At 38.1% G+C, this 21,446-nt stretch overlaps 1 protein-coding gene and 1 pseudogene across 2 annotated transcripts in view; one reads left to right on the forward strand and one right to left on the reverse strand.

Moving 5' to 3' along the window:
* The window catches only part of pals1a (protein associated with LIN7 1, MAGUK p55 family member a), a 78,106-nt gene that overhangs the window by 38,615 nt on the left and 18,045 nt on the right, over positions 1–21,446 (forward strand). The window contains exons 3-4 of one of the 2 annotated variants that reach the window (XM_088925321.1): positions 4,126–4,334; positions 15,352–15,429. In XM_088925321.1, coding sequence (XP_088781447.1) covers positions 4,126–4,334; positions 15,352–15,429 — 287 coding nt within the window. The remainder of the gene's footprint in view (positions 1–4,125; positions 4,335–15,351; positions 15,430–21,446) is intronic. The other variant, XM_088925322.1, reaches the window with a different exon arrangement.
* On the reverse strand, positions 10,466–12,246 carry LOC148828470 (uncharacterized; annotated as a pseudogene).

Consider the following 21,446-nt stretch of genomic DNA (forward strand, 5'->3'; position numbering starts at 1 on the left):
ATGTGCAATAAAAAAGCAGGTTCCCTGGAGACAATAATGAATTTTTTTTGTTTTCTCTGTAACCCTCACAGGAGCCCACTTCATTAATAAAACTTCTGATGTTGTTGCAGTTGGATTCTTAACTGAGGAGGACATCACTAATTACTTCATTTCACAGTGTGTTTTTCAAACAGTCTTGTACTCTGTGTGCTCAGGCACAGGGGAGGATATCTGCTTCAAGCTGTCAGGCAGTTCCAGGCAGCCCATGGATTAATCTAGCTTGGGTGTTTTTTTTCTAATACAAGCTTTGATAGAGTCGATGCAAAATGCATATGTAAAAAATATTCTTGCCAAAATGTGAATTAAATTTGTTGTAACAGGATAGACTGCTGAATTGTTCCTCTCAGGGCTCATAGTCCATGTTCACTTAGAGTAAAATCGTACACCAAATCCTCCGCTTGGAGTGGCCTTCAGATTTTGTCAGCCTCCTTGTAAACGTCAGAGAACTGCATCAGGCAGTTACTTTAATTATTTCTCCCAACTTCGTCTGCTTTCTTCTATAACAAGAGGTGGCATCTCTTTAATTTAAATTTAGAAAGCCATTGCTTTGCAGAGCCGCATTTCATAGCTTAACTGTACTGTTACAAATAGGGGGTTAGAAAATGTAGAAAATCAGGAACTGACCGAGCAGATTAGTCAGTAATAAATATAACCCCCTGCTTGTATATGATTTCTGCCAAGAATATATGTGAGTGGTTGGTATAGTTAGAGGCACGTGAATTCTTGTTCTCTAGCACAGCTTAGCTGAAAAGAGTAATACTTCAGACTCACCTGATTAAACAAATATTTATGAACAATGACAGTGGCACACACTACCCTACACACAGCAAACATGGAACACAAAATTTACTCTGTATACAGACAAGGACTTTCAGAGACCTACATCTAAACCATCCTCAGACTGCTACCAAGTACTTGACTCTTAAATAATGTCTACAGAGGGCAAAGAAGAGATAAGCTGCCTTCTTAACTAAATAGCATACAACCTATAATTAAATACCTCCCTAAAACCTGAATGCCACAAAATAAATGGAAGCCCTAAGCAGAGAGGCAGTATTAAACTGAGGGATTCTTCATTCAGGAACTCCAAGTTCCTTAAAAGCTACAGAAAGCAGGCTCTCTTAGCAAGGTTCAAATGCTTAGCTCCATTTGAGATTTTCAGATGATTGTGAAGAAGGGACTCTCACCTGGCACAAGCCTCAAGTTCTATCTGCTCCCGTCCTCTCTCTCTCATGGTCTCATCCTTCTTTTCCCCTTTTCTCTTGATCTGATCTTATATGGTGTCTTTCTGGACTGTTAAGTAACACTTAACTATTTAATTAAATTTAAAGAATTTAATTAAGGTAATCCAAGCAAACTTTATGATTACTTTGATCACAGACTATGGACTCCCTACTTCCCAGCAAATGTCCCCTCTTCTTTGAACCTGGAAATGTTTACACTGCCATGTTTTACACACTTTACCTAGATTCCTAGACACCTCCATTGTCCCCTACTTCAGCCTATAACCATACATTTCTTCCTTTTACATTACACATGGTTTTCTGTGTTATCATCTAAAACCGACTGTTGTACTTAGAATATATCAAGATGTGTGAAAGCCAATTGCTTAATGGAGGAAAGTGGTCCAGTAGTAGGAATGGTTTTGCAGGTCAAGTCCAGGCTGTGCCAATGACTCGCTATTTTTCAGTTACAAGATTTTCTAAAAGTTGTTTATGATTCATCTTTACATCTACAACCCCTGTACAACATAAAGAGAATAAGGGCATGTGGACACGGCCACCCATTAGAGCTGTTCATTGTTTGATATGTGGAGGATTAGAGCTGATTGAAAGAGCATCGCCATTGCAAGCTTGTGGGAGCTCAGGCAGTCCCAGGAGTTGCTGTTGCTTTATAAGCTGAGTGGACCCTGGTAGCACTCATCCAAATGAGCCCTGCCACTTGGGAAATCCTCCTCACAGTCAGCTAATGATATGGCCCAGGCTCAGACTACAACATCTAGACCATTGGATTCAGCCTGAGCTGTAAGTGCAGGTTCATTAAAATTAGCAACAGTCAGCTTTCAAAGTTTTTTTTTAAAGAGCTATTATTGTTGTATAGATTATGCCAAGCAAGAGCCACTGAGCCACACCACAGACAGGAGAGCCGTGCAGTGTGATTTTGAGTAATAAAGGTAATTCAGTGACTGCAGACCAGTTTTCTCAGTCCTGGTCCTTGCATGTTTTTGTTCTACCCGAGCTCCTCATTACCGAGCTTAATTTGTTTCATAATTAAAATGCAATTTTCGGCCTTGAGCATAAGTTTAATAACTTGACTAGGGTGTGTTTTATTTTATTTATTTCAAAGCATAGAAAATCACTACTTTCAGCCTGTCCTACACTTTCAGCCTAAAAGGGATTGAATGAATCTTAATAGATGTAATGGTGACTAGACATCGTTTATCCAAAAATTCCATTACAAGCACTTTTGGGTCTGCATGGGCTGATTACTTGAACTGGTTAAGGATACAATCTAGCTAATTGAGGGGAGTTCTAATCACGCAGCTCTTGATAAAGTGTGATGAGAATTTTACATTGAATGGCAGCTTCTTATGATCTTTATTAAAAGTTAAAATACAATTTTTAAAATACCAAAGAGCTACTATTGGGACTCTTAAAATATCCCTAGACCACAGGTCCCTCTTGTGAAAGCCCATGTTTTTTACAAGAGTCACTCAGTCTTGTTGCTGCCTCCCCCTCAGAACCTCCCATGTCATCCAGCAGTTCCTTGCAGCTCCCTTCCTATCTCTCTCTGCAAATGTGTTTCAAAAGTACATTGAGTCTGAGAAGCTTTTAACAGTCTGCATTTTGCTTTTCACTTTCATTCTGAGGAAGCTGTGTAGTCTTTGGAGGTGCATTTGCTTTCATTCAAAAAACACGAGCACTCTCCAGCTGTTCCTTTTGTTGCTGAAGCTGGTAAGGTCATGATTCTATAGTATTGTTTAACCTGCATCCTCTTCCTCTGTCCTGGGGTATATTTGTACATTAAAGGCTTTGTAATGTCATTATGATTGAGAGATTAGTGAGATGGTAAGTATTTTGTTGTAATTTGTGTGCAAAACGTGTAGCCTTTTATGAACTACGATCTTTTCATTTTTCCTGTCTTTTCTGACTGAATGTTATTCTATATGTAACATACTCTTTGGCTTGCCTAAGCAGATGAACTAATTTAACTGAAACTGAACTCTCGTCTGCAAGTGTGATTAGCATTGAATTGCTGCATTGCACAAGTATTAAAAGAATTAGAGATTCCTGGACAAGACCCCCTATACACACTTAGACACTATGGCCAACATGTCTATATAGTGAACAGCTTCAGGTAAGTTATGCACAATGGTCCACTTTAACCTGTTCATGCATTCAAGTTCTACTAGATTGGCCAAATTAAGACATTAAAACATTTATAGACTGTATAAATAGACATATTTCTTTGAGCCTAATATGGTAGATTGTTCTGTCTTCTGACGTGCCCACTTTTTGTAAATCTAATAATGTATAAAGCATAAAGTCAATCTCAAGCCTACAAAACATTTAATCTTTTTATCATTGACAGCTGTTACAGAATGATTGGGCTCTGTGCTGGTTAATTACAGTTTTGAAGGTGTGTTGAAAGTTTGAGCCATTGTCTTTTAAAAATAATAGGATGAGACCCTCACTATATTTAATTACTGAAAACCCAAATGAGTTAGATGGTCAGAATATCTTCTCGTTGGTAAACCTTCTTATGTTACAGTTGCAGAGGTGCTCTTAGGAAATGCACACACTCTTTGTATTTCACCAGATCTAGTGAGTAAAGGTTTTCCATCTCTCTTCAGTTTCACTGCTGCTGCTTCAGTTATATCTACACCTTCCCCATATTTCAATCACAGTAATAATCACAGTACCTTAGCATTAACTTTGACATTTTTGGATGTGGTCTGTGTTCAGGGTCATTGGAAATGCAAACATCTTCAAATCTTTATATACTTAACAATGAGCATGCAGATGAAGGCCCTGGAAAGGGTTTTGACAGATGCTGATATGCTTACTGTCTGCATTTGTTTTGCAGACCTGGAAGATCTCCTCGCATCTCTCAAGCACATCCAGTACAGTCTGTCTGACTCGCAGAGCCAGGAGGACATCTCAGTGGTGCTGCAGCTGATCCAGAAGACCGATTTCCAGAATGCCTTCCAAATCCACAATGCAGTAGCATTGCACATGAACAAGCCTAGTCCACCCTTCCCGCTGACGTCCAACGCACAGGACTTATCACAGGAGGTTTGTAGCTGCTCTTGACTTTTATTTAGCACCTTATTTATTTTATTTTCAGTCCTCTAGCTTTAAAATCTGTTCTCTCTAAAAACATGAATACGAAAATGTTTCAGAGAGGCATGGTGGCGCTGTAGTTAACACTGCTGCCTCGCAACTCTTGGGCCCTGGGTTCATTTTTGGACCCGGAGTCCTATATGCATGTTGCTTGTATGTTCCTCCAGATGCTACCTTTTCCCTCCACAGTACAAAGACATGCTAGTAGATTAATTGGCTTCTGTGAAAATTGTCCCTAATTTGAATGTGTGCATCTAGGTCTGTGAATCCTGCGATGCACTGGCTTCCCATCCAGGGTATGCCCTGTCTTCTGCCTGTTGCTTACTGGGATAGGCTCCTGCTCCTCTGTGAACCTGAATTTGATGAAGCAGTTAGAAGATACATGGATTGAAAATGTTTCAGTTTTTATCAGTTGTGTAGGTAGGCTAAATTCAGAAGCCACAGCACAGTTGCTGTGCAGTCATACATAGTCTCCTCTGGTGCGCTGGTATTCCCAGAATTTCCTTTTCATTATGCTGTATCTCAATGGCTGCTTAGTGATGGAGCTCTGAGGTGCAGCTCAGTTCCGTCAAGGACCTCTGTGGGGTAGGGAAGTACATCAGTCCTGTGACCCCTTTGGTCAGGAAATCATTCCTCCTGCCTTCCTGTTAAAAAGTTTTATCTCTAATCTACTCTAATGCTTTTATGCTAAACATATATTTTGGAATTAACCCAGAAATCAGATATCAGCCAGCATCTAAGGCTGGGCACAGGTCAGAATAGCAACCATGAAAAATACTATGAAAACTGAAAATTGGGTATAATCAAGTGACTTTTGTGAAGTACGTTCTTCACAGGCTGTCAAGCCTGGAAACTGTTTTCTTTCTTTTTAAAACTATTGCATTGAAATGTCCAATGTGTCTAATGGAGATATTTTGTCTACCAGTTGTTAGACTTTTGGAAATATGGCAGACTTAAGAATTAATTGACTTAGTAAATTTAATTATCCTCCCCTCCCTAAGTGGAATATGTACATGGAAGATTTTAGTCATGCTGTATTTGGGGCTGCTGTGCAGTAAACTCTCCAGTAAATAGGTAGTCTACATTATTGGAATGTGGGCTAACTGTAAATTGATTGTTTTTATTTCCTTTCCTGTCCTTATGTGGTCTTTAAGACTACACTTAAATTAAGAAGTAAACTTTTATACCTGTCAGTTTAAACTGTTCATTGTAACAACACAATGACAACATGCCAAATAAACACAATCACTGTAGCCAGTGTCTTTTAAACAGGCCTTCCTCTGCCCTTCAGATTGTCCCTTGCCCAGTCATCAATCTTATTTAATTGTAATTAACATATTCTGTGTGGTATGTTTATATACATTATTTTACGTAACTGTAGTAACATAAATATATTATACTTTCAGTATTTAAATACATTAAATGTGTGGTTAAGTATGTGGAGATTTCACACTGTAACATTCATTGGTAATGTAATGACTCATTTATTAAATCAATATTGTTTTGTGATCTAAATAGAATAGACTTCATTCTCAAGATCCTGCTGTGGTTATCTCCAATCTCTAGTAAATAAAAAGAAAATTATAATCTGACAACTGACTTCTACTTCAGCAACAGACATAGTGTCTGTTTGAATAAATGTATTCCTGTTGTAAAATTGAAATTGCATCCCATGCAACAGCATCTTATATTAAGATGCTTCAAGTTAGTAATTTAAGCATTAAAGCATTGTTTCTAATGTAATTTGACCTCTGGTTCCAGAAGCAAAGTAAATTTGTTCTGTGCAGACCTGCCTTAAGGTTTCTTTATATATGATTTTAAAATGGCAGTGTATACACACCACATAGGGTCTTATTCAGAGAACAGATTAAGCTCTTTGTGACAGGTCCAGGATAGGATGTCAGACTCCAGATGTAAGACAGGTTTTTGTACCATCTGTGACATCCCAGATGAAATATCTAAGGGCTGAACCACAGTCTGGATCTTGACTTGTGTCTGGAACTCAAAAGACTTATGGAAGGGAGGCAACCAATGTGCATTGAATCCACAATGAGTCTGCTTTTTTCTACCGTGTACCAAATGGTCTGCTGTCTCTGTGCATAACATCTGTTGTGCATCTTTCTATAAAAAACTCTGTGACCAACTTGTTGTGAAGAATTCTCTGAAAAATATAAAACAATTACTATAGATATTGTCACTGCGAGTCTGAATTGGGTCTTTAGTGATATAGTTGGCTGAATGTGTTATTTAATATGCAGCAGCTTCCCTTATGACTTGCTAGGAACCTATGAGTTTGCAGTTTTGTCAGTGACGGTTGCATCACTCTTCTAGTTTATGCTGTGACCAATGTGTGTTATAAATTCACTCATTTATTTACTGGTCTTTAAATACTAATATATATAGAATTTTCAAAGGCCTCAAATTTAAAAATCTCTGCATTGGAGAATCTTGAATCGGCAAAAAACTGAATCACAGATTCCAAAAAACATCAAGGGTCATCAATCATCAATTATCCCAAAGCTGCTTAACAGGGTAGATGGTGAGAAATGTTGCTTATTGATTAAATTACTAACAGAAATGCATGCACAAGATGCATTTTTGTTTTTATGAGCATTAGTTGTCTGTTTAAAAAGAACATAAATGTGAATGGCATTTTAATGTTGCCATCTTCAGCACAAAAAAGTATTTCATTGAGAAGCTGTCATTATGCCACCGAAATGAATAAATCTCCTATTACACAGCAGTTTTAGGTTTTCTTAGGTGTAGACTATTAACAACAGGGTCTGACTAGAGTTCAACACCTTCTTTACATTTTCACAGCCAGACATGTTATTGTAATTGCTTTTCTTCATTACTAGAGTTTGTGTAATTGCATCTGGTTAGCCCTCAAATGAATTCATCTGTGTACTGTAGCTGGAATCATTTTCCTTTTGTTTTCACTTTCAGCTCCTTCATTCCTTTAATTTCTGTTCACACCGACATGTTTTTACTTCTGTTTTGCTGTACTTCAATTAAGCCTCCTATTTATTTGCCTCAGTAAGCTAACAAAGAGAATTTTATCTTAATTAGTATAGAAGGGAAGCGGGAGGAAGTAACAACAAAGTGAGAGAAGTACGCAAATTTAAAATGGCAGCACTTGTTCAGTCGTCCACGTTCTGTGTCCTCATTGTTTTGGTTCAAGCTGAAGTACTTGTTTAGAGATTCATCAGTAATTGGAACAGAGGGATGCATATGTAGCTTGATCAGAAGGGTGTACTTCTTCCCATCATAGTCCAAGGTGTCCAGAGGTAAACCCATGAAATCCCATTGTTTGTCCTCTTCTTAATTATTTTTTTCATGCTCTCATATAAACAATACCTCTATCTCTAATGGCCTAGCACCCCAAAGTACTACAAAGCAAGCAACTTTAAAATAAAGTATCTCACACATAGTTCAGGAAGCTTATTAGAAAGTCCCTTTTAGACAGTTTAAATGTTTTAGATTTTGCAGTTCGGATCCTAGTGTATATTACCTTTTTCACAAAACAAGATGGTGAGGTGAAGCAAACTTTATAAACTTGTCCTTCAGAAATAATCTCTTTGGGAATCTTTTACATTTCTAAATGGTTAATCATTGCTTTACTTTGAGCCTTCATCTGTACTAAGTTCAACTGTCTTAAAGGATCATTCTTAGTAAATCCGTTAAATAAGAAAATCTCCCTGCAAGTGTCAGGGTGGAGGAAAGCCAGGATTATTTCATCGAGGACAGAAAAAGAAAATCCTGTAACTTGTTTGGAAATAGTCCATGCACATAGCTTTGGCTGTTCAGTGCAATTAAAGTCACAGGTGGTGAATGCCAACTGTAGCTCCCAAGATCACTAAATTTACAAGTTTTTCTTATTCAGTAACCTTGAAGCCATCATGCTTGAAGAAAGTTGGTGAGAAGAACAGCAAAAAATGTTAACCTTTTTGATCTCAAGAAAACTGCAAAGGACAAATATTTCCAATTCTCAAGTGAGTGTTCAGGTTTGGATTCTGAATAGAAAACTGCTTTGAGAGTCAAAATTGCACTATTAATTAAAATAATGGTAACTGGGTTCTTTTTAGTATACATTTTAAATTGAAACATTTTATATATGCAATTACAATGTTCATGCTTTATATTACTTAACATTCAGCCCTCACGTATCACATATTGAGTTCTACTTTATTTGCCAGTGTCTACCAATACAAAATAATAATGTGATCTGTTACCTCACCATCCCACTGTCTATTACCTGCATGCCTTCCAAACAAATGTATAAACTAGGTTGTATCCTAGTAGGCAGAACTAAGGGCAAACCACTGTTTTTTCAGGGTTTTTTTTAAAGATCTCTTTATTGGCCATATACAATTTCTTGTATTAGGAAATTTTCTTTTTGCATACCCTAATTTGCTCTCCATGAGACACACAGACAGGGAGAGAAGCTTGGGGTCAGAGCAGAGGGTCAGCCATTTATACAGTGCTCCTGGAGCAGTTGGGGTTAAGGGCTTTGCAAGGTGCTCAACGGAGTAGGATTATATATGGCACTTAAACTTAGTCTCTTTTGTGATGTAAATTGGAGGTTGTACACATTACCGTGTACTTGGAAATTTCATTGTTTAAAATGCACTCATCCTTACTGATTCATTATAACCCTAAAATGTAAAAATAGCTCTGTGGCTCCTCTTTAATTGAATGAGTTAATTGATTTGTTTTTAGTTTCACAAATAGTTTTGTGTCATGCCCAAGATGTATGGCAAGCAGTGCTCTTTTGATTTGGTTTAATTACTTCCTCTAGAAATTCTAGAATCTTACTGTTTTTCAGTTAATTCATTTTACATTTTACCATGTTTTTAAATTTGTTGTATCTGTTCTTGAGAGAAATGGTATGTATACATGTTATCAGCCTCCACCGGTTCCTGATTTTGAGTCCCCTCCCTACTCATTCAGCTGTGTTGCCTAACATATAACACATATTGCTGCTTTACCTTTGTTCCAGGGGTAGATGACATAAAGTTCCGTGGCCCCTCAAGAGCACAAAGACTTAATACTCGGATCAATTTTAACTTCATGTATTTCCTGGTGCCTAAATTGTACAAGGGTCTAAAGTTGATTTTGAACTTCAAACAGGTGAATCAGTTTCAGGTTGCTAACCATTCAGCAGCTGGCTATATCGCCCAGTGCCTGGTTTACTACTGTTGCCCTCAAAGATTGCTGTTTTCATATTTCCATTCCGCTTGCTGACAGGAAGTACCATTGGGTTGTCTTCCAGAAAGTCTCCTATCTGCTTGTTACTGTTCAGCATTTCAATAGTGCCACAAACATCCTCGAAGTGTACAGAAACTTTAAGATATTGTGGTGTCATTGTCCTCATTCACTTGTGCTTAATCACAGGGTCATAGGTGCTGGGTTGGCCACACAGGCAGTGAAACACAGCACTGACCTTGTAGTCAATATAGTTGTATTTCTGTATAGTTGAAGCTCATATTAACCTTCAAAAAAGCTATTTGCGTCCCTCCCAGTCTGTTACCACTAACATGACTCTTCAAACAGTGATGCAGCACAGGTTGTACCTGTTGACTGAAATGACTTGCTAATCTATTAATAAAAAGGACGGTAAAGCTGAACAAAGTAATTATAAGTAATAGGTTTATTCGATGCTGAAAAAAAGAAGAAAGAATACACAACATTTCGGCCGTGGAGCCTTCTTCAGGTGTGAGAGAGACAAGGCAGTAGGCAAAGTTAATGTAGCGAGAGAACAAAGGCTGGGAGGGAGGAGGAGTGAGAGGCGGGAGCAGGGGACAGAAAGATATGCCAATCAAGAGGTGTGAAGTCAGAATAGGTGCAGAGAGGTGTGAAATGAAACTTTCAATGAATGGAGAAAATTTAGAAAAGTAGTCTATCGTTAAGAGAAGGGGGAGGGTGTGATCCTAGCTGCAGGATAATTTTGGTTTAGGTAGTCTTTCTGATGTATGAGTTCGGAAAACCGTCTTTGAGAACACAGACGGAGAGATTAGAGTGGTCGTGGCCGTGGCCGTCAGAGGTGAAATGAGAAACAATGGGTTTGGAGACATCTTTAATCTTCACAGCCGTGATGTGTTCTCTGAAGCGGTCTCTGAGTCTCCTTCCTGTTTCTCCAATGTAGATGGCTGGGCATTTACTGCAAGAGATACAGTAAATAAGGTTGCTGGAGGTACAAGATGCCATCTGGGTGATCTGGAATTGTCCTGAGGGGCCTTGAATGAGTGTGGTGTTGGATGTGTACTTGCAGGTGATACAGCGAGCTCTGTTGCAAGGGAAAGTGCCTGGTGTGGATGGTTGCTGAGGGCGGTCAAGGGAGCTGTGAACAAGAAGGTTGCGCAGATTAGGTGATTGGCGATATGAGATGATGGGGCAGGCAGAAAAGAGGGCCCCAATGGAGGGATCATCCTGTAGGATGGAAAAGTTGTCATTAATAGTCCTGGGGATAGGAAGTGTGTTAGGGTGGTAGGGAAGCACCAAAGGAATGCGGTTGTTATGGTGGGAGTTCCTGAATGGGTTGATGTCCGAGGGGTGTTTTTGGCTCGGGCAAGGGCCCTGTCAAGTAACACTGCTGGGGTATCCTCTGTTGATGAAAAAGTACGCTTTGAGGGCTTGGTTCTCGAAGTCGATGTCATCGCTGCATAATCGAAGCCAAAGGAACTGTGAAAAAGGGAGAGAGTTTTTAGTGTGTTTGGGGTGAAATGAGCTGTACAGGAGATAGCTGTGTGAATCCGTGGGTTTGTAATAAACCTATGTTGACAGTTGAGGGTAGTTAATGGAGCAGTTGATGACTAGAAACGGAAGAGTAGTGGAAGATATGTTGACCGTATATTTGAGGGACGGGTGGAAGTTGGTGAAATGGTGCAAGAAGCACTCAAGCTGGTCGTTGGAGCATGTGGCGGCACCAACACAGTCATCAATATATCGTTTGTAGAGGTCAGGGACATAGCCAGTGTAGGAAGCGAAGAAGCGTTCTTCTACCCAGCCGACAAAAATATTGGCATAGCTGGGTCCCATTCTGGTGCCCATGGTGACTCCACTAACCTACTGGTAAAAAAGATTATTGAAAGAGAATGCGTTCAGTGTGAGGACCAATTCTGCAAGGCGTACCAGGGTGTGGGTGGGTGGATCAAGCACTGTGTGTTTGTCCAGCGTGTGTGTAATTACAGGCTTACATTTCTTATATATTTATTGCTAAGGCTATGGTAGTGATAAATAGAACCTAACTAAAATGATATACAGTGGTGTGAAGAAGTGTTTGCCCCCTTCCTGATTTCTTATTTTTTTGCATGTTTGTCACACTGAAATGTTTCAGATCATCAAACAAATTGAAATATTAGACAAAGATAACACAAGTAAACACAAAATGCAGTTTTTAAATGAAGGTTTTTATTATTAAGGGAAAAAAAAACCTACATGGCCCTGTGTGAAAAAGTGATTGCCCCCTAAACTCAGCTTTGCACAGTGGGCAAAAAGTTACCCTTAGGCTTGATTCACAGAGGTTAAATGACCTGTATTACCTGTGTCCAATTACGTAGTAGTTGATAGTTCTTACGCAGCAGTCTCTTGAGTATTTCAGGGTCAGCTATAACTGTTCATTATATAAATGCATGTAACATCCAACACATGGGTTATGTTCCTCCAGACCAGTGTACAAATCTGTATTGGAGAAATGTAAAAACTTATGTAAAAAATAGGGATATTTGAACACTGCAGTGTGAAGTCACCAATTGCTACCTACACAGTACGCACAAATGTTCCTATTTATACTGAACTGTGTAATTGTATGAAGTAAAAATAAAAGTTACACTAAGAGCATAATTTTTACCTTCTTAAATTTCATTTTTATTAAACACCTTTCAGTGGTGAAAGCCGAGTACACTCATACCTCTATCCAAAATCTTGACCTTTTCCACTAAAATCTTTTAGTTTCCTTCTTAACACTTTCACATATCTTGTGTTTTGGTGCTATGCTGCTTTGTAAGCATATTAACCTAAGCGAAAGTGTTAAAATAGAAAAAAAACAGTATTGACTTTGCCGAACTTTTGATGGTAACAGTGGGCACGAGGTTAATAGAGAGGATGATGTGTAATTGCACAGAAGAGTTGGAATACTAAATTTTATTACCTTGTATAGTCAAATATTTTGCATTGGACAGATTTTTTTACCACTGATTTTTTTTTTGTATGTAAAATCCAGTCCATGCTGAGCAAACCTGTGTTGCAGAAGGGTTTGTGTACCTTAATTTTTGAAAAACATCCTTAGAGAGACCATTTTCTTTTGATGCTCAGTATAGATACTCTGATAGGAGCAAAGATGTTTCAATAACACACAGGGGCTAAGAAAACCAATGTAGTTATTTGGGAAAAAAAACATCGTGCTTTTCTCTCAGCACAGTAGTTTTGTTGTTTTCTTCATGTTTAGATACAGCTCAGCTGTAAGACTCAAAATCATTTGGGGATACTGTTCTTGCAAAGACTCACCAGGTATAAAATCTGGTAGTTGTTTTTTGGTTGCATATTTTGAAAATAAAACTTCTGGTGCATTCAATTGCAGGTCTTGAGCTCATGTTGACATGCAAAGGACCAGAATTCAGCTCAGGAGGAGTTTGCACTCTCTTCTCATTGCTAATCAAAGGTGCTGTACAGTATTTGAAGCCTGCACGGCAAGTAATTCTTAAGACCTAAGACCTTTTCCTGAAGCTGAGAGAAGTAACCATAGCTAAAGTTTTGTTGCCTTAGAAACATGTTTTATTTTGTGAAATTACCCACCAGTGACTGTTAAACAATTGCCAAATACTACATACTGAATGTCAGGATTTATTCAAGCCTTTCTTGGTTGGGGGGAAAAAAAACAACTTTCACTGTAGGAGTGAGAAGGCTTCTTTGTCACTGATGTTTCCTAAATGTCTTTCTCTGTGCAGTCTCATCCTTTACTCACAAACGCAGCAAGAAAACAGATTAATTTGTATCTGAATTATTAAAGATGGAGCTTTTTAATCAGTTAAGTTTGCCCCACCCTTGGTGAATGTTAAAAGCAAAGTCATTTTAGGGTGTAGCGGTGGCACTATGGTTAAGGATCTGCGCCTGTGGTTGGAAGGTTGCCGGTTCAAATCCTGCGGCCAGCAGAGGAATCCTACTCCATTTGGCCCCTGAGCAAGGCCCTTAACCCCAGCTGCTCCAGGGGCGCCGTATAAATGGCTGACCCTGCGCTCTGACCCCAGGCTTCTCTCTCTCCATCTGTGTGTCTCATGAAGAGCAAGCTTGGGTATGCAAAAAGACAAATTCCTAATGCAAGCAATTGTATATGGCCAATAAAGTGATCCGATCTCTTTTAAGAAATATATAAATTTGTAGAACCGACTTTTTTGGCTGGTGACTGGCTGGATTGTGGCCGAAATATCAGTTGAGTCTGTTCAGTGCTGGAAGAAGGCTTCCAGAAGAAAGGAGTTGCTGAATAAAACTGGGAATGAATATGGCAGCATTCCTGAGACTCCTGGGCTGCTACTTCATTGAATGTGCGGGACCCTGCTGCTCAGGAATGATCTTTGTGAACTGGAATTCCCGTGAGAGATAAGTAGGCTGAATTGAGAGGGTATGTCATGAATGCAAATCCGTATGCAAAACCATCTTTATATGCTTAGTTTCGAAGGCCCTATAATTATCAGAGTCTGTTTTGTCATGCAGAGATCATCACTCCCTGAGCCTATCTGACCTGGTTTGTCAAGGGATTTGTGAAGGCTGGTCACTTCTGTTCAGATTAAACACCTCTGTACTGACTCTAAAGCCATGTTACCTTAGAATAATCTAGACATCAAGTGATGTGGAAAATGTGGGGTGTCCATATTGTCCAAACCATCTTGTAGCTTGTAGAACTACTTTTTTGCTCCAATTGTGAAGTTCCTAAGCTATATTTAAATACAAATAAGAAGCAAGATTTTTATCTTTACAGCACTGATGTGTTCTCTTATTACATTTGCAGATTTTAATTTTACAATTACTTTCATTTTACTAATAAAATTAGTAAAACTATTTTTTTGTGGAAAAAGGCATACTGTGTCAAGTTGACATTACCCCTCTTTGTGAACAAATCAGGGGTTGAAGTAATTTTTCTTCATAAAAATATTTAAATTAATTCAACAGTAGGCCAAGTCAAATCCCACAACATAAGAGTGACAAGCTTTTCAAAGGTCGTGTTCATTACTTAGGTTTTTATCCATTAAAAAAAGGAATAAATTTTCTCTCAAGATTAAAATTCTGCTTTCAAGAAAGGACAGTATGACAAAGATTCAGATTGCTGGTCTCTCCCACGTGAAGGAGAGACCATACAGTTTCAGTATAATAGTGAATAAATTGCTCTAGAAGAGGTTTGTGGCCTTTGACTACAATGTGTTGGTATTTTTCATGGCATGGAGAAAGGTTTATTCATTCTGATAAGTAATACTGACAAGAGCTATATTGTCTTTCTGTCTTCAGTGTGTGCATTTCTAAGAAAGCCATATGTAAAGGAAGTAACGTTTGGTTATGTACTGACAAATGTCTTCTGCCTCTCAGTTTGCTCTAACTTTACTCCTTTCAGGTCCCTGTAGTCTCCCACTGGTCATGCATGCACAAATCAAATACCAAATTAATCTGTCGAATTATACACACTTCTTCTTTCCAAATTTTGTTGTGGGTCTTAGTGCCGAGGCCCTCCATTGTGCAGCTCTATAAAGTATGTGTAGGTGAAAATGTATGTGTTTGCACCCTGTGTCTTAAGCAAGTTAATTCACTAGGAAGGTGAATTACCACTTTCTAGAATGAATGAGTGTAATTTTGTTTTAAAATAAGTAAATTAAGTGCACTTTTACAAACTTTTTAGGTAGTGAGTAATGTTAGAATATGTAATGGGCAGTATATGGCAGGCCATTTCACCTGGAAAGTGACCTGTAAAAATATTTCTCCTTAGGTTCAGGCAATAGTCCGATCAAGCCAGCAAAAGGATGGACTGGAATTGAATGCACTGTTAACTTCCCCTCACGTGCAGGTAAGAAGAATTGTTGTTTCAGGTTATTTAAGTGCGAATAGTATTACATTATCTAAAGATAATCAGTCAGCTGTCAGTGTTTTGGTTGCAGATTCTGGCTTGTGTGATTTTGGGAGCTGTTGTTCGGGTGCTTCTAGCATTCTTATTGTCTCTTTCATCGGTGTCTTTAGTGACACTGCAAACATCCGAACAGTCTCTGGAGGATCTTTTTTGCTTCTGTTGCCCACTTCTTCAGAAAACAAGAACACGTTTTTTATTTTCTCCAGTAAAGAAAGAAATAAGTAATAAACCTCAAGGACAAATTCACTGTGCTTCATAGACATTTATTATAGTTTTTAGTATATTACCTAGCATTGCGTTTTTATAGTAGTTTCTTCTAGTTTGCTGTATATCACCCAGCATTACATTCTTAAAATAACTACCAAAATAACACAATCTACATGATCAGTCAAGGATGGATCTAATGACATTTTTCTTAAATTCATACTAATTTAAAAGTTAATGTCCCAGGGAAATTAATTGAAGATAAAAATAAACTTCAAAATAAAATCCTAGGACTCTGCCGAAGGTCAGAATCAAAGAACTACACAAATTCACAGAAGCAAAAAGCCAAAAATAGCTAAATTGTACCTTTGCTGTTGAATGTGGTGTGTAAGTAGGGATTTGTTGTTTTTTTTTTTGCGATATAATACACAATTTAATCATGTATTGAAACATCCCCGTGTTTTAGTTTAATAAAGTCAGATACATTTCAATGAAATGGCATGTAAGCGTGTATTTTGGAAGTGGGGAAAAAAAACCTGTAGAGCACAGGGAGAGCACCTTAACTTGACGGTGCCAGACAGTGAGGCTACAAGCAACCCCAGGACCCTTTCACTAGGAGGCAGCAATGCTAACCACTACACTACCATGCGCACGCCCTGTATTTTCACCTATCTACTACTACTATATTTTACCTTAGTTTTTTCAACTGTTCTGATTGCTTATTTATCCTTGGAACAGGTAAAGATAGGTTCTTTAGGATATAGGTTGTCATTACTTATGTCTGCAATAGTTTATGCAGAATGATAAAGAAGTAATTAGATGTATTCATGGTTGCTATTCTCATGGTAATTCTCTTACAGCAGAGTTTGTAGTGCATTACTGCTGCACAGTACTGCTGAAGTATTGTTTTGTCAGTGAACCATTCATTTTCAAACTGGCTCTTGAGCAGCAACTGTGCCCACTTTCATGTCAGAATTGTATTACAGGAATCCTCAGGTTTACCATCAGTTTGATGGTTAAGTGGTCTATCTTTGAGGACAGTGGAAAAGAAAGCTGTCTTTATCTGCGGTTTCTCTTGTCAGTGTGTTACAACAGTTCTGATTCTTATTTATCCTTGGAAGGCATTGCTTTGCATGACACTGCAAGAACAAACTGCGAATTATTCCAGATTAGATATTAGAAGTGCGTATCAATGCTTAATTAAAGCGTTGTTAAATCATCCCTTACTTTTGAACATCACTCATTACCCATCTGCAGCCCCAATACACATCAGATATGATTTGAATTTTCCCAAGACTCTGGGGTAACACTCCTATTCTTAACGAATATTGCAATCTTTAATGACCAAGTAGACAGGCCCTTAATTTTAAGGTCTTGTCTGAAAGATGGCAGCTCCTACAGTACCTGATCCAGAGGGAAGAGTGCTACCTACTGGTCCACTAACGCCATTTACAGCAGTAACATGGTTTTCCTTGCAGGTCTCCTATCCTAATACTTACCAAGACCAGTCAAGATACATCAGTGGTAGCATAAAGAATTGACCATTTTTGCCAGCAGCCTTAACTGATAGTTCCACTCGAGGCTTAACAGAACTGTGTTCATTATACTGTACTGTTAATAATCTTATTATTGTAAAACATAGACACTCATTCCATTGTTAAGTTCTGTAAGGCAAATCTTAGTATTAGTATTTTCAGCTTTTTACATGTCAAGCAGGAAATCAAGAATGAGCAGGTTTGTTTGTGGTTCTGAATTGAGAGATGAGGAGGTGGTAGTCTTCTGGGTGGTATGGGAGTTCTGGGAGCCCTTTAATTAGTAATTGTAACTACATTTGTTTGTTTCATCTAGCCAAGATGGTGGTGTGATTTTATTGCATGCAGGACATTGAATGTGTTCAGTATACTGACAGCACTAACCTATCAACCCAAGGTTTAATTTATAAAGAGACACATTCTTGAGAATAGTTTTTCTCAGTACTGTTTCTTATAAATGAGTTTGTGTGAAATTCAAGTTAATAGTGCTGCACAGCTGCCTATGTTTATTTTATGAACAAACCATAAACTGTGTTTTGAGTTTTATATTAAGACTATTTTTGCTTAGGGTCAGAAGGTTCTCTGGTTTCCATTCTACTTCTGGTCTGATTTACCTAATTCAACTAATTTCATTAATAAAAAGTCAATTCAGTTTTAGTTGTCTCACCTGTTAATGGACGTACTTGCAAAGCTTACAAGAATGTGGCACTTGAGTACTGGAGCTATCCATTCTTTAAACATACATAAGTGTATATATTAAGAAGATCTTTGCAATTAAAGTCAATCTTTGCAGCTGTTTTCACATTTTTTTCTTGGAAACCGTGCTTTTGCTTATTTTCTTGTGTTTCTGCACTGACAATTGTAAGGTCACTCTTATGTCCATAACTAATTTTCACCTCTGTCTGCTTTAATTACTTAAAGAATTAGGCAATGTCGCCTGACATTCCTAAACCCATAGCCAATTTAAGCAGAAGCCAGGAGATTAAGAGAGTACAACCCCGATAAATTTGCATCACTGCTGGAGTTTGTGATGGGCTGACTTCTGTGCTTTGCACATTATAGTGGAGTTTATCAAGAAGACTGCATTGTACAGAAGCTCAACCATCAAGGGTTAGGCAGTGTAGAATGTAAGTAAGAACTAAAATTCAGAACCTTTCTTTATGTTTTATAAATTGCTTGTCAATAAGCTAGATCACTTGCAAAGCATTGTTCCATGTGTTATGGTTTTCATTTTGCTTGAAAAGTTTAGCCTAATTTTCCATAAAGTACTTTAACTATGAGAACACTGACTTCATCTGCTAAAACGTGTTTTAAATGCATTGTTTAAAACTGAAAATGTAATGCTGTGGAATCCAACCACTGATAAGAGAGTGCCAATATTTAAAGAAGCAACATGAAAAGGTTTAGATGTTGTATTTATTTGAGTTTAACTGTTTTAAACTAAAAACCAGGAACTTAATTCAGATATGTTTCTACTATTTCTGGAACCTTATCACTTATTTCTGAATTTACACCCCAGTGTATCCCTTCTTAAAATACTTTAAAATGCTGTTGACTAAATAAGCAGGTTTCTTCCAAACAATTATGTCAATACACAAATTAAGAGTTGCCTGTAATATTCTTCTAATCATTCTATCATGTATCCATCGGTGAAATTCTGTATAGCTGACTTGTAGAAAACTAGTTTTGAAAAATGTCCTTTTATTGTTTAAAGTTTTCTTGAGTGATTAAGTAGCAAACTAAGGAAAACCGTTTCTCATTTTTATGGATTTCATATGAAGAAGACATTCTAGATATTTGACCAGTTAGTGGTATTACTTGCAAGTCTTTAAGCTCCTAAGAAACCTAGGCAAGCAATTAGAAGTGCTTACCTGTAAAGAGTGGGATGTGTTATGTGACCATTTCTTCAGTGCGGTTGCAATGGCCTTGGAGTGTTGACTTGAGTTGTTAGCTATGTCACCAGTGGGCAGGTTGCTTCGGACATGACTTCTTTTTCCCATTGGTCAAGCCCACTACTTTTGGTAGTGGATGTAGTGACCTCACAGAGGGAGTACAGAATAGTTTTTCTCAGGACTGTTTCATATAAATGACAGTTTTTATTAAATTCAAGTTTGTAGTGCTGCACAGCTGCCTATGTTTATTTTATGGACTAAACAAACTGTGTTTTGAGTTTTATATTAAGACTATTTTTGCTAAGGGACAGATGGTTCTCTATAGATTTATATACACAACTGTGCAAAGATTTTAGACAACTTTGATAGTCAGGAGTTGAACTTACAAAATAAGATGTGTATCATGAGCATGAAAAATTTGCTCAAAGCCTCACTGGTGTTTTCTACTGTTACAACAACTGTGACTATTAATATAACTTTGTTTTAGGTGGGAAGAAACAACATTTTTCCTTTAGCAATCTTAAATATACATTAATCAGAACCTTTAAGAAGCATGATCTAATCTGTTGAAATGTTATGATAATAATAATTGCTTACACTTATATAGTGCTTTTCTGGACACTTCACTCAAAGCGCTTTACAGGTAATGGGGACTCCCCTCCACCACCACCAATGTGCAGGACCCACCTGGATGATGCAGTGGCAGCCATAGTGCGCCAGAACGCTCACCACACATCAGCTATTAGTAGGGAGGAGAACAGAGTAATGAAGCCAATTCATAGATGGGGATTATTAGGAGGCCATGATTGACAAGGGCCAATTGGAAATTTGTCCAGGATGTCGGGGTTACACCCCTACACTTTTTGTGAAATGCCCTGGGATTTTTAATGACCACAGTGAGTTAGGACCTCAGTTTTGTCTCATCCTAAGGATGGCACCTTTTTACAGTATAGTGTTCCCATCTCTATACTGGGGCAATAGGACCAACATAGGCTGCAGGGTGAGCGCCCACTGCTGGCCCCAATAAAACCTCTTCCAGCAGCAACCTTAGTTTTTCCCAGGAGGTCTCCCATTCAGCGGGCTGCCAGTTGTGAGTTGCAGGGTGATATGGCTGCTGGTATTATCTTTTACCAGTATTATCTATTATAGCAGATAATACTGTATATCAGACTTACCAATCAAATGTGACCTAGCCCTTGTCAGTTGTTTCTCGTGTCAAACATTCACAAAGTTATAAAGCTACCTTTACTAGTTATTGGTTATCGCAAAACAAAATGTTTGATCCTTTAGTAGATCACCGTAGATTGTTTCTGTAACCTAGAAAGTAACACATTGAGGGATAATAGTAGAACAAAGCAAAATGACTAAATCATTTGCGCGACAGTGATTTTCAGCTTTGCTATGTTTGTACACCGTTTGTTTCCTATTCAGATTATCATAATATTAAAAGTCTCCAGCACAGCACTTGTATTCTCAGCACAGCACCAATGTTTCTCAAACTGTGTTCCGTGGAACCTCTGGCAGGGGAAGAAAAATAAAAATTTGCTGTCAATAAAAAATGTGAGTTATGAAGGCTTTGCATGGCTCCAAGAGTCAGAAAAAGTAGACATATCCACAGAAACATCATCTTCAAATTCACTCTCTGAATAAATGTCTGTACTTTCGCTGCTAGAGCCAGAAGGTACCATAAAGCTGTTGATGAAATTTCCTGTTCCATCTGCTCTTCTATCTCGTTTGGAGATAAAAAATTTGCCGTTTTGCCATCCGGCCAATCTCAAAAATAGCGTGTTAATTGGTAGAAAAACCGCTTAGAAATGACTGTAACCACAAGAGAAAAAAAAGAAAGAAAAAATGTGGGGGAAAAAGGGAAAGCTCTTGCTAACCATGGGCATCAGTAGAATTTTTTTGGGGGGTGGGGCAAAAGTTATACATATTAAAAAGTACTAGCTTTATAAGAAACAATATTATTCTGCTGTTAATGCGTGGCCCCATTAAATGGCCTCCATAACGTAAACAGAACTCTTTCCTGTCCACAGATGAAAAGTATACACATTGAGGACCTTCTTTTTTGTGAACCATTGCCGACTAATACAACCAGAGTTGAAATATTCAATACATTGCAATACATGCACTTGCTATGAAGAAAATGCCACTTGCTCTTAAAAATGTCCTAGAAGAAACCGTAAAAATGATAAACTTAAAATCCCAACAACTGAAGGTTTGATGGCTGTCTTGCAGAAGGGTACTAATACAACTGTTTGAACTGCGGTCTGAAATGTGTGCTTTCTTAATAGACGATACCTTTGAAATGAGGGAGTGAATGAATGAC

The sequence above is a fragment of the Atractosteus spatula genome, chromosome 9 (assembly GCF_055471065.1).
Source record: "Atractosteus spatula isolate fAtrSpa1 chromosome 9, fAtrSpa1.hap1, whole genome shotgun sequence".
NCBI classification, from domain to species: Eukaryota; Metazoa; Chordata; class Actinopteri; order Semionotiformes; family Lepisosteidae; genus Atractosteus; species Atractosteus spatula.